At 40.8% G+C, this 13,509-nt stretch overlaps 1 protein-coding gene across 1 annotated transcript in view; it reads left to right on the top strand.

Moving 5' to 3' along the window:
• The first annotated feature begins 2,130 nt into the window (after positions 1-2,130).
• The window catches only part of NPLOC4 (NPL4 homolog, ubiquitin recognition factor), a 53,797-nt gene continuing 42,418 nt past the window's right edge, over positions 2,131-13,509 (top strand). The window contains exons 1-5 of the mRNA XM_083351391.1: positions 2,131-2,239; positions 6,544-6,723; positions 11,484-11,532; positions 12,321-12,415; positions 13,122-13,245. Coding sequence (XP_083207517.1) covers positions 6,554-6,723; positions 11,484-11,532; positions 12,321-12,415; positions 13,122-13,245 — 438 coding nt within the window. The 5' untranslated portion in view covers positions 2,131-2,239; positions 6,544-6,553. The remainder of the gene's footprint in view (positions 2,240-6,543; positions 6,724-11,483; positions 11,533-12,320; positions 12,416-13,121; positions 13,246-13,509) is intronic.

Here is a 13,509-nt window from a genome sequence, read left to right as displayed (position 1 = left end):
GCTTCACCCCCCCCCACCCCTGCCCTAGCTTGAATTTTAGGGGTGTGCCTCACCCCAAAACTACGGCTTAGTTTTGGAGTAGGGCTTATATTAGGCCCACCCCGAAAAATCAAGCTAGGGCTTACTATTGGGCTGGGTCTAACTTTTTGGGAAACACAGTTTATATTATCATTACTGTAATTACTGACTACTTATGTAGTGAAAGCCAGTGTCGTATAACTGGTTAAGGTCCCGGATTAGGTGCAATGAGACTGTGATTCTAATCCTCCCTTAGGCACAGAAACCAACTGGGTATCTGTAACCAGTCACTCAATGAGAGCTGAAAATAGGCTTTCTGAAAAATGGCTGAACAACATACTCCTTGTCACATCATGCATTGATAGTTTCTCCATATTAAATCAGCAAGGAGGGTGAAAATAGGCTTTGTAACTGAACAAAATAAATATTAAAAAGAAAAAAGGGACAGCTTATTTAAGAATGTAAGTAACCAATAGAGAATATACCAAAAAAATTTATTGAAAAAGTAAGTATACTTTTAAACATAACTTTTAAGCACTACTGTCAAAGTAATGACCATGTTCATTTCAATAAAATAGCTTAAAATCACGGTGTAGTTATAAACCTAAAACTGAAATACATATGGCTTTACTAACAAGGTTCCTCCCGAATCTATACTAAGCATCAGAAGCAATAGGAAAACCATGAAGTTTTTGTTGATTCCTGAGAATCTGAAAATGTATACAGTGAGGAAAAGCCCATGTTCTTGTGGTGTAGAAAAGGCGCTTCCCCTAACCCATGGTGTTGAGTCCCGAGCTCCATGTTCTGTTTAAAAATTTCATCCCTGTTGTGTGTGGATAGCATTATGAGCCTTGGTGGAGCAGTGGGCTGATGCCTCCTTAAGTAACACCAGCTGCCTGCAATTAGTGCAGGTTCGCATCCCACCAGGCTCAAGGTTGACTCAGCCTTCCATCCTTCCGAGGTAGGTAAAATGAGGACCCAGATTGTTGGGGGCAATAAGCTGACTTTGTAATAATGCCGCTTGGGGTGTGTGTGTGAAAGCCCTAACAAGCAGGCATATAAATAGAATGAAGGCTACTGCTAAGCTTGTAAGCAGCCCTGAGTCTTCGGAGAAGGGCGGGATATAAATGGAATAAAAATAAATAAAAAATAAATGGCAAGCATAAATTTTGCTTAGGCTGCCCATGCTATCTAGGAGTCGTTGAATCCTAAAATAGAAGGAGTACCTTTATGCCAAAGAGCCAGATGAGTTTCTGCAGAGAATAAATGTCAAAAGTATATTGACAGCCATATTTCCATTTAATGTCACTTACTTGGATATCAGTTTATAAATACCTTGTTAGTTCTAATGAGATTTTGTTACTGTATGTAGATACATTGTGAAGCAGTGAATGTTGTTACTAATTTCCTTCTGTATTAAACTATGGAGAGAGAAAATATTGAAAGATGTTTGGTTTGTTTGCCCCCCTTTTCTACTAGTTTCAGCTGGTGATTTGCTTAATCTGGTTGAAGCAATATGTCTTCCACCACAATGGATTAAATATAGGTAAAGGTAAAGGTTCCCCCGCACATGCGTGCTAGTCGTTTCCGACTCTAGGGGCCAGTGCTCATCTCCGTTTCATAGCCGAAGAGCCAGCGCTTGTCCGAGGACGTCTCCGTGGTCATGTGGCCGGCATGACTAGACACCAAAGGCGTACGGAACGCTGTTACCTTCCCACCGTAGTGGTCCCTATTTTTCTACTTTCATTTTTACATGCTTTCAAACTGCTAGGTTGGCAGAAGCTGGGACGAGTAACAGGCGCTCACTGTGCTACGCGGCACTCGGGATTCGACCCACCAAACTGCCGACCTTCCGATCGACAAGTTCAGCATCCTAACCCACTGAGCCACCGCGTCCCTGGATTAAATATAGTCAATCATTAACATTATGATTGATGATCCATCCTTATAGAACCTTAATTTAAATCTGAACAAATAATTCAAATGTAGATTCTCTGAGTAACTATTATAAAGTATGATAAATTATGTTCACGCTTTTGTAATATTTACAGCCAGAATGAGATGCTTTTTATCTTGATTTCTATCAACAAATTAATTTATTTGTATAGGTTGCAAAAGAATTTGGCTTCAGGAATAATGGATTTTCTGTGTACATCAATAGAAACAGGACTGGTGAGATCACATCCTCTCCTAATAAGTCTCTCAACTTACTGAAGATCAAGTAAGTTATTCAGTAAAATATTGGGGCCACTCTTGGACTGAAGTGGATTGCAGTTGTATTTTGACAAGTCAAGAGAATGTAGTATGGCACCTTTATATTTGCTGGGTTCTATTTCTTTTATGTATTGTTATGCTATCTAGCTAAAATGATTTTGACATTGATATATATATCCAATCAAAATAGTAACAAACAACAGGAAAATAAAAACTCACAATACACAGTGCTGCCCAATCATCAAACAAGTAAACACCATCAATCCCTAAATGCCATTGCTTTGCAAAAGACTATGAGGGAGAGTACCAGTTTCCAAGGGCAAAGTGTTCCGGGATTTGGATGTGTGAAAAGCATTTCTTTTGAGCCTATTATGACCCTTTGTATTCTTATAAGAGTGGGACCTTGAACCTTCCCCTCCCCCTTTGAATTCAGGAACCAGCAAATTCTGCCAGGAGGAAATGGTTTCTAAGGTACCCTGGAACAAACCCCTATAGAGCTTTATAGGTTAAAAGCAGCATTTTAATTGGTTTCAGAAACCTATTAGCAATCCATGCTGCAGAGAATAGAATTATACTTTCATAATGAGAATCATTATTCTCACCTATTGTCATTTTGACTGCTGCACTCTTATCAATTTCTGAATAATCATCAATGGCAGCAGCCCCTTAGAACACATGCAATCCCAACATGGTTCCAAAGAGCATGAGTTACTCTTACCAGGGCTTCTAGGTCCAAGCAGGGTTGCAATGTCTCCCAGTTATGGTGTCCATCTGATGCTCCAGCAAGAGCAGTGAGTCCACAAAAATACCCACAAGCTGCAGACAACCCTGTCCGAAGACTATACGTAGTGAGACCATCTTGGGACCAAGGTATTTCTCAATAAGTAGTAAATACATATTGCTAGGATTTAGTTTTGTTTCTAGCCACCCAGACCCCCACAGCCTCTTGGCTTTAGGTTAGAAAGCGATACACAAGTGAGGTATAAACAATGAATTGATGGTATTTCATCCCAAACTGACGGATAACCTCCCATCAGCTAAATGTGATCCAGTAATATATGTAGGCAGACCCAGCCTTAGCAAATAGACATTAGTAAGTAGAAACTTACTTCAGATGTTAAAAAGCAATGCAAAATGAACCAAGCTTTGGCGCTCCTATACTGGAGCAGCCACTGGGCTGGATTGTTCCTGCTGTTCCACTGTTGACTGGACCTGGCCAGAAAATAGGAGGAGAGCCACTGAAAAGTAAGACCCCCAATTTCTGCCTCCTGTCAGTGGTCTAGTGAACCACTATGGCAAATGATTTCAGAGAGGTCCATAAGGATCAAGAGAGGCACACTCCAACTTTCTAGGTCCAAATGAAAGCCTTCACCAGAGCTACTAGCACTGCTTCTCTCCCATGTCTAAATCTGAATCTTGACTGAAGGCTGAATTCTGAACTGATGATCTTTTCTTATAGTATTCTCCAAAAAAGGAGACTTTGGAGACTGAGCAGTGGCTTTCCACCATGCTGGATCAAGAGATGGCTTCTTTAAGAGGAGTGATAGTATCTTGCTTTCCTTTAAAGAAACACCTTTGAATCTTGTTACTCATACCTTATCTCTCAGTCTGAAGGAACCAGGAGGGAGATGGCTCCATCACAAAGGTCCTTTTTATTTCCATTGGTGCAGCTGAGACAGATTCGATAGATTTGCCATCTTGCAAAAATATGAAATACCCAGATATGTTGTGGATTACTTGGGATTTGTTTATTTTACTACTAGGAGAGAGTAACTCCATCTAGAACAGGTTGGACTCCAAAACAAAATTACCACCTTTTCAGGATAGCTGCATGTGTATTTCACTTGACACAAATAAGTCAGCATGGTTAGGTGGATAAATAGTTTTTCAGGAAGTAAATTGTTCTTTAAAAGTTTAAGAGTTTTTGAATATTTCAAGCACAGTATTGTAGAAGAGAAAACAATTTTAAACTCAAATAGATTACATAGGCATATGTATGGCATCTGTCTGTCGTATCAAACAAATTTATACAGCCACCCACCTCTCAAAAAAGTGACTATTTGCTTTCTTCTTGGCTGATTCACTGTATGTTTCAGAGTAAAGAAAGGATAATCGTAATTGTTCTTGCTTTTTACTTTAGATTAAATATCTTACTCTATTTCATTTTTATAACTAGGGAGCGATCTATTAAATTATGCTTTCTTTTGGAATAATGTCGCTTTTCTCAAACTGGTATACTATGACAGTAAAATGTATCTTCATAGTCATTGTAGCGTCAAACGACTCATTTCAGCAAGAGCATGTTTCCTGGATCACATTTAGCATCCTCATTTCTTCCACCATGATAGGAAAAAAAAAACTAGCAGCAGTCGCACCTCTTCTGTAGTCTGAAACTTCAAAAGGCTTTGGTGGGTCTTTATCATAAATACATACGCTGCTTGGATTTTATTATAAAGACCAATAGAATCTACAAATGTTCTGCCTCCGGTTATGGCGACAGAATTTGAGCATTTAGCATCCAGCTTGCACTTATGTCTGGCTGCAGCATCCCACAGTTGCACGATTGCCATTTGTCAATTTCCCTGCAGGTCTCCCACAAGCAAAGTCAAGTTTTTCTCCCCCCCACACACACACATACCACGCCTTAGTCTTTTTAGCTTGCACACACCACACCCTTCTTCCTCCTTTCATTTGCATACACCCAGCCCCCTCTACCTCAGTCTCCCAGTGCTCAGATGGACGCATTCACCCTCATGCCCTTTCTAAGATGTCACTGTGCACACATGCATACATATACACCGTGTTGTCTTTCAGTGTCCTCCCTGTGATTGCATGTACCCATCACCCTTTTTCCTCATTCTCCCTGCAGTTGCACATACACGTGAACCCTATGTTCTCTTTCCCTGGCCTCCATCCACTCACACTCACCCACTCCCCCTAATTGTGCATGACCTGTGCTGAGCTTCTCAGGGTCTGTCCCACTCCCTGCAACACCTCTGCGCTCTTTACCTGGGGGTCCCTCTGCTTCCTGCTTAATGACCCACACCTCTGGGTTATGACAACAACCAGCTGCGAGGGTTTCTGGTTGTCGACTGATAACAATCAGGTGATGTCATATTTTACAACTGCATCATTTAGCAATGGCAATTCCATTCCCAATTGCAGATGTAACTCAAGGGCTACCTACCTATACATGCTGTGCGTACGTAACCCATTCATATATATTGCTCACTCAATTTTGATGGTGCATTACAACAATTAAAATAACAGCTATGAAAATATGGCATAGCATGTTTAATTCCCAAATGCCAATTGGAGCAAGGAGACAAAACCGCCTCACTTTTTTTCTTCTTCTGCGAAACTTGAAAGGAGGAGACTGCTCCGATTCCCTTGAAGGTACTTTTCATTGGGAGCAGGCAATTAATTGGTTCCTCTGTCAACCTTTGATGTTACTGTTCTGAGAAGAAATGCTAACCTTGGTAGAATAGGTTACTCATCATTTCCCTTGTGAATCATCCTTAGTCTGCTAGTGTTTGGCAGCTTGCCAATAATTGTAGTAGGGAAAAGGTAGCAGAAATCTGAGGCTGTTTAGAAATTTTTTTTTTCTTGGCCTGTTCTTATCTTGAATAGGATGGGGAGGTGGTAGTCCTTTGCTACCATTATAAAAAAAAATGGCTCTTTGGGAAATGACATCTCAGGAAAAGTGCAGCTTCAAAACAGCCAGCATTATTCGTCATGAGATAAAAAGAAATGATGTTAAAAACTGAAAAGTTCTTAAACGTCAGTCCTCTGTGCCTTTATCTCAGAGTCACTTCAGTTGAAAACAGGGGAGCTTACTTGCAAGTAAATAGCCTTAAGATAGCTCTGGTGTAGGCCCAGTACACTTTGGGTTTAGATCCAGTTTTCCTTTGATCTAAATACTGCTCACAGGAAAGTTAGTTGGAAGAGATGGTTTACTGATTATGGCTGTAGCTTCCTGGAAAGCTGTTTCAGAAAGTTGAGGAACCATCCAGAATAGTTTGGAAGGTGACCTTGAGAGCTTGGAAGAAGAAAGGAGAATTCAGAGATTGTCTCAATTTTTCCATAGAATGCTTCTGCTTCATCTCACTCCTTTCTGTAAAAGGAAAAAAATGGTGTAATGAAGTCTATGATCTGTACAACTGCCAGTCCTGTGGGGTGTCCTCCTAAAATCCCCCTAAGCGCTTCCAAATTAAAATAGTTTGATGCTGTTGAATTTCAATCTGAAACTTATCATTCTGTAACAGTTCTGCCATTTTCCTCATATTTTTGTTTTTTGTTTTGCTTTTGCAGACATGGAGATATGCTATTTCTTTTTCCATCAAGTGCAGCTGGCTCTTCCTCTGAGAACATGGATACCTCAATTTCTCAAGGAACACGTCCGCTAGGTGTTCCCCAGGTGGTAGAAGATGAAATTGATCAATACCTAATAAAACAGGATGGGAAAATTTATAGAAGCAGAGACCAGCAATTGTAAATATCATTGTTGTTTTTTTCTTATTCCACAAAATTCCTCACAGTTTACTGTTTGTTTCCTGTTTTCCATTCTCAAAGATAACTAAAGTAATCCCATGTTAATTCACGTTGAAGCACTTTCCCACAATTTAGTTCTCTGAGATGGGTTGATAATAGCTAAAGATGCTACATATTTCAACGCCACTTATATGGAACAACTCAAAAAGGGATTCTTTCTTTTAGAAATCTGGAAAATTAATGTATTGATCTTCAGAAGAGGCCACGGGAAAAATGGTACTAGCTTTTCTAGGAGAGTCAGCCTCGTACTATTTTGATAGAAATTTTGTCTTTGTGTGGTAATGAACATGGCTATATGTTCAGTAATCTAAATATCCTCTCTGAAATTCTCACAGAAAATAGCCTCAGACAGTTTTGTAATCCTATTCTTTTTTTTTAAAAAAAAGCACATTATTCTTTTTAGCAAAGAACACTGACAGCCATTGAAAAGATCTGAGCAGTGTTAATTGTTGTAAGACTTACTTGATCCTCAAACCATTTAGAGCTTAGTAGAATGAGGTGCATCTTAGTAATCATTTGTTAAAAGCACGTAATGAAATAATATTGTAGCTTACTACTTGAGTAATAATCCATTTGTTTCCATTTAGAATCTTGGGAGTGCCAGAATTTGGCATACGTCCTTATATCTATACTCTAGGTCAGGGGTGACAAACTCAATTTCATTGAGGGCCGCATCAGCATTGCAGTTGCCCTTGGCGGGCCGGGTGGGTGTGGCCAGGGTGGGTGTGGCCTACTGGGTGGGCGTGGCCAGCTCTACATATTCGCATCAAAGGTGCCAATGGGGGCCTGGGCAGGGACCAGGGCAAGTGCCAAGGCATGGTCCACTGGAGGAGCCTCACTGTTCCTCTCAGGCCTCGGGGGAGGGTTGGACGGTGGCGTGGAGGTCAAATGGAGGTCAAATGCCCAGCCCAGCCGTCAAGCACCCATGGCACTAAGCCCAGCTCCACTTCCCCAAGGTGGCGGCCAGCTGCACCTACCTCCTCCTCAAGGCTGCTGCTGCTGTGCTTGCTCTCCTTAGCCAGGTTGCTCATGATGGGCATGAGGGCAAAGTTAAAAGGGAGGCCCACTCCCTCTCCATGTGAGGAGACCTGGCTTTGTATCCAAACCTTTCTTAGCAATAGGATTGGAGACCCCCCAGGATAGGCCAGGAGGAAGGGCAAGGGGATGGTGAAAGGGCAGCAGGGAAGGACTAAGGCAGGACTTCCCTCAGACCCTCCCTCACCTTCCTTCCTTCTTTCCTTCCTTCCTTCCTTCGAGTGGTGGGAAAATATTTGAGATGAGGCAGGGAGAAAAACAGGCAAGAAACGCAGCTGGGGAAGTGTCATCCTTCATGAGGAATCAAGAAATGCACCACTGCCTGGAAGTGGCCAGCACATGGCCCTCACCTACTTCACATATCCATCTTGGTGGGCTCTGGGGGAGGGGATGCCATGAGCAGCATGAGAGTCGATGTTACCTGCACAGTGCGGCCCAGCCCCCAGCCTGCCCGGTTTTGGCAGGCAGTGGGGCACTTTCCTGACAGTGTCGAGAGGCTGAGCCGGATGGCACGAATCTGAAGAGAAGCACAACGCTGCCCAGGCCCTAGCCTGCCCAAAGTAGGCAGGGTCACATGTTGGCCACTTCCAGGCGATGGTGCATTTCTTCATTCCTCACAAAGGGTGATACCTCCCCAGCTTGCGCCCAGGGGGCAGTGCCGATGCGGCATGGGCAGGTCCCTCACTGTTTCCAGACGGCCTTGTGAAGCTAAGACTGAATGTATTTCAGCATAGATGACCACCACGAAATTGTACATTGGCTCCCAGCTGGCCTGGGCCAGGGCCAAGGCAGCAGGGACCGTTCCCTCATTGTTTCCAGAATGGCTTCGCGGGCCACATGAAACCACTTTGCGGGCCGGATTCGGCCCCCCGGGCCTTGTGTTTGACATGTCTGCTCTAGGTGTAATAATATTAGGCATGAATAATTTCAGGAAAGTCTGGATAAAATATGGAGTAGCTCTTACTTTAGCCAAATTAAAATTGTGCAAGAGAGCTGTAAGCACATAGTATAGGCTTCATTTGCTTTTATTAAGTACAATTGCTTATTCAGAATACCAGTATTATTCTCAGTAAAAGTCCTGTCTGTCTTGAATTTAATCATTGTGGTTGAACTAACTAGATTTCTAGTAAGGGCAACAAAGGATGAGAAATCTTTAGTCAACTAAAGTGTAGAAGCCCTTAATTTAACATTATGAATTATGGGGAAGAAGCTTCTGAAGTGGCAACTGCAATATTTTTAGCCTGTAAACATAGGACATAGCTCTCACTGAGTCATCTACTGCAAACCTCCTGGGTGTTTCTGATGATGATACTAGATGGCTGATTAGTTTGAAGAAAGTTTCCAATATCATTGAATATTTAAAACATGCTTAAAATTGTGTGTCCCAAACATCAACAACATGAAAGATTTGAAATTGTCACTAGCAAATATATGCTGGTTTATCCCTATGCAAGAGCAAAATTGATAATTTATTAATGCTAAATTTCTTATTCATGTCATAATATTACAGCCATTACACTTAAGTAAAAATGTTAATATTTTAGAATCTAAGATAGTCTAAAGGTAAAGGTAAAGGTTCCCCCGCACATGTGTGCTAGTCGTTTCCAACTCTAGGGGCCGGTGCTCATCTCCGTTTCAAAGCCGAAGAGCCAGCGCTTGTCCGAGGACGTCTCCGTGGTCATGACTAGATGCCAAAGGGGCACGGAATGCTGTTACCTTCCCACCGTAGTGGTCCCTATTTTTCTACTTGCATTTTTACGCGCTTTCGAACTGCTAGGTTGGCAGAAGCTGGGACGAGTGACAGACACTCACTCTGCTACGCAGCACTCGGGATTTGACCCGCCAAACTGCCGATCTTCTGATCGACAAGCTCAGCGTCCTAACCCACTGAGCCACCGCGTCCCTTTTTAAGATAGACTACATGTCCTAATTATTGTGGTTTTGAAATACTTGAGCGTCTGTAAGTAAGCAAGGGAAAAATAATAACACTGCATTACAGAAAGGCTGCATAGATACTTTGTTGTTAAGCTAGTAGGAGAAGTTACATCCAGAAGGTTTGGACATGATTGTAGACAGTTTGCTTGGTTTTTATCTTCTCAATCTTTTACATCTGTAAAACTTCAGAACTTCAGAGATGGTCCATGCCTAAGTATTTCTCAGATATATTGAGAAGCTCAGAATTGCTCTTGATAACCATTTTGCTCCTAGCTGGAATCTTTTAAAAAAATACAAAATATATTATTCTCACAGGGTACACTGAGAATATTGTAGTAGTTGGTGTCTGTCTGAGGAAATGGCATTATTACCACCTGATGGTTACTTTTGGAGTATAACTGTAAATTCTAGAGTAGACTTCTATTAATAGTAACTATTATAAAAATATGATTTAAACTTTTAGAATCTTTTATTTCTTTTAAGGTTAGATTGGTCTACATTGCCCCCTTTATGTACTTTTCCATGTATTGGAATGATGGCTCCAGTGAAGATCAAAAACCAAAACCTTTGAATAGTGAAGTATTGTTGGCAGTTGAAAACATCATAGGCAAAAAAATCTCCTTTGTTGAATGTATGCTTGGCTTTGTGTGTATAGTGAAAGTTGCTAAGAACACATTAACTTTTATGAAGAAAATTGTCAGTAACAGAGAAAGAAAGTAGTTCTGAAAGACCTGCTGTTAAAATAAATGCTGAATAAATGAAAGATTTTTAAAATATTGAATAACAGTGTATTGCCTCCTTAAATAGATGGAAATGGAAGATGCTTCTCTGGACCTTTTCTGCAACAGTACAACCAATCTGTCTGTCTACTCCATTATTAATAAAAATAGCACTGTATCTTATCAGCGCTCTCCATCATTGCATTTCTGAAATCAGGGAACATTTTCAGTGTAGTTAGCAAGCAGCCCACTAATACTTAGCTAACGTGTGCTTAACCAACAGATTTGTTCATCTGTGATCAGTACAGGTAGTCCTTGCTTAACGACTATGCATTCAGCGACTGTTTGCAGTTATGACAGTGCTGAATGAATGGTATTTACAATTGGTCCTTGACATTACAACCATCAAAATTCTCTGGTGGTTACATGATCAAAATTCAGATACTTGACAGTCTGTTCACATTTAGGACCACAAGATGTGCTTCAGCTTCACTTAATCACCTGTCTCCTCCCCATCTCTCTCCTTTTGGCCATCACACATGCTGCTGCCTTCTGCATCCCTGCCCTGCATTCAGGTGCCCCTCTTTACCACCCGCAGCTGACCTTAGGTGCTTTCTTCTGTTGACCGGGTATGCCTGGCCTGGCCTTTCGCAAGGCAGCTGCTGGCTGTGCCAGACCTGCCTGAAGACCTTGTCAGGAGCAGGGAGAAGCAGGAGAAGATGGTGAAGATCAGCTGGGATAGCAGGGCTGAGACCGCCAGGGGTGACCACAAGGAGAAGATATGGTGGGTAGATAGGCAGGTGGAGCAACTGCAACATTGGCACTGCTGTTGCTAAGTGGTGTGGTCATGTGATGTTTTGCTTAATAACTGCTTAGCAATGGAAATTCCAGTTTGTTGGGCTCATGTTAATTTATTAAGCTGTATTAAGTATTAATCTGTAAAGCTTTACAAAATAGAGTGCTTTTCTGTTTTTGCCCGTAACTTTAGCTGCTAATGTTCTCTTTACACAGATGTCGACATGGTCCATTGGGTAAATGTGTACATTGTGTACCTTTAGAGGTAAGCAGATAAATGAAAGCTATTATAGTAATACTTTACAAGGTAAAAGTTTTCTTGATGTATACAGTTGCTTTAATGGCATCAATAGAGAGAATGTTGTTGAAACTTTAATGTATCCTAGCTGTACTGATAATGGTTAAAGAGGCAAAATTGGACCCTTGGATATACCTGTCAAATCAAAACATGGATTTATCTCTTTTTTGACATCTGGCTTTTTGCAATAGTGGTTTTAACAGGATATACTGTTTCATGTTACAAGTTTCGAGAAAGCATATGCAGTTGGTATTTTTCACTTATATTGGAAGTGGATTCTTTCCTTTTTAAAAGCTACAACTGAAAGTTGCTTATTTGGGAGGATGTTTATATCCTGCACTGTTTTTATTAACGACTTATGTTATAGAAAACCTTTTAGTCATTTTCAATTGTGCAAACATTCTTCAGTTTAGCTAGGTAACCTCTGCCAGAATTCTCAGCTTTGTTTTTTAGTTCTGTAAGCTAAAAACCCCCTAAGAATATTACATCCATTACACCCATCCACAGGTTGGGTTTCTCAAGCTATTTTGTACAAGAATAAAATGTCTTAACATGCGGGGGAGGGAGAAGAAAGGGCCCCACTATTACTGTCAGAATACTAACTGCTGTGGAAAAAGAGCACAATGTTATCTAATTATTTCCACATTGAACACCAGCAGAGTATTCAGACTAAAAGATCCATTTGTACAGTGATCACTGTATTATCAAGCAAGTGTCTGACCTGGTTTTCTTTTGTGTATGTGGGTGCTTGGCAGCCTTTTGATGAGGATTATTTAAACCATCTAGAACCTCCTGTGAAGCATATGTCATTCCATGCCTACATCAGGAAACTGACCGGAGGTGCAGATAAGTAAGAAACTTTGTACCTACTGCAGGGGAGTTCAAAGATGGCATAGATGGCAAAATCTGAAAAAAAATAGAAGACTCTTCATAGGGCAAAAACAATTTGGCTTCAGATAGGAACAATCATTTTAAAATTAGTTTATTATATTGGGGTGAGATGAATTTTATTTTTTCCCCCTTGGTTGTTGAACTTAAACTGATCTATACATTGGTGCAGCGAAGACATTTTTAAAGGGGATGACAAATCTGTAGTTTTGTCATATTATCCACAGAGGTTACAATAAAAAAAAACTGTCCTAGAAACACAATCTTTCCATTAATCTCTCACTTACATTTCTTTTTATGGAGATTTCTCATAAAAAGTATTCCATGCCTAAGAAGATAGCAAATGTTAAACATCTTTATTTTTATTATGCTGTGAATCTGCAACTGATGTTTCTCATGTTTACAGTTTCTATGTTGATCACACTGTGTTAGCAGTTATTTGCATACTTGATATGTTTGCTAACACAAGTGTAAATGAGAGAAGAGGCAGGTTGGATTCTGTATTGAATTGCTGTTTCCCCCCCTAGTTTACAATGAGGATTAAGGAGTTATATGCAGACTACATATAGTTGTAGAGTCTGATGGCATCTTCTGGCAGGATGTCTACTGTATATTGGGTGGTGTTTGGTTTTTTTTTAGATCTTCAGCATGTTTCTTCTTTTGTTTAGGGGGAAGTTTGTTGCTCTTGAAAACATTAGCTGCAAGATTAAATCTGGATGTGAGGGGCATCCTCCATGGCCAGAAGGAATTTGTACCAAGTGTCAGCCAAGTGCTATCACACTCAACAGGCAGGTAAGTTCAGTATTACCCAAAATGAAAGCTAGCTTTTCAAGGCAGCAAGAAAGTTCTTGCTTATGATGTTTCTTTTGGGAAGGAATAGCCAGGAGAGTTTGGACAGTGTTTTGATAGCTGCTTGGTGACCAACTGTTAGCACTCATATAGGAGGATAAAGCAATATATATTTATCTGATAGATTCCTTGTAAATGGAGGAAATCTGCCATGTATATGAGAAATCACAGCAATTTTAAATTCCAACTCTGTTGTTCTGTTAAATG

Source organism: Vipera ursinii (genome assembly GCF_947247035.1).
Source record: "Vipera ursinii genome assembly, chromosome: 2".
NCBI classification, from domain to species: Eukaryota; Metazoa; Chordata; class Lepidosauria; order Squamata; family Viperidae; genus Vipera; species Vipera ursinii.
This window is presented reverse-complemented; position numbering and strand designations above follow the sequence as displayed.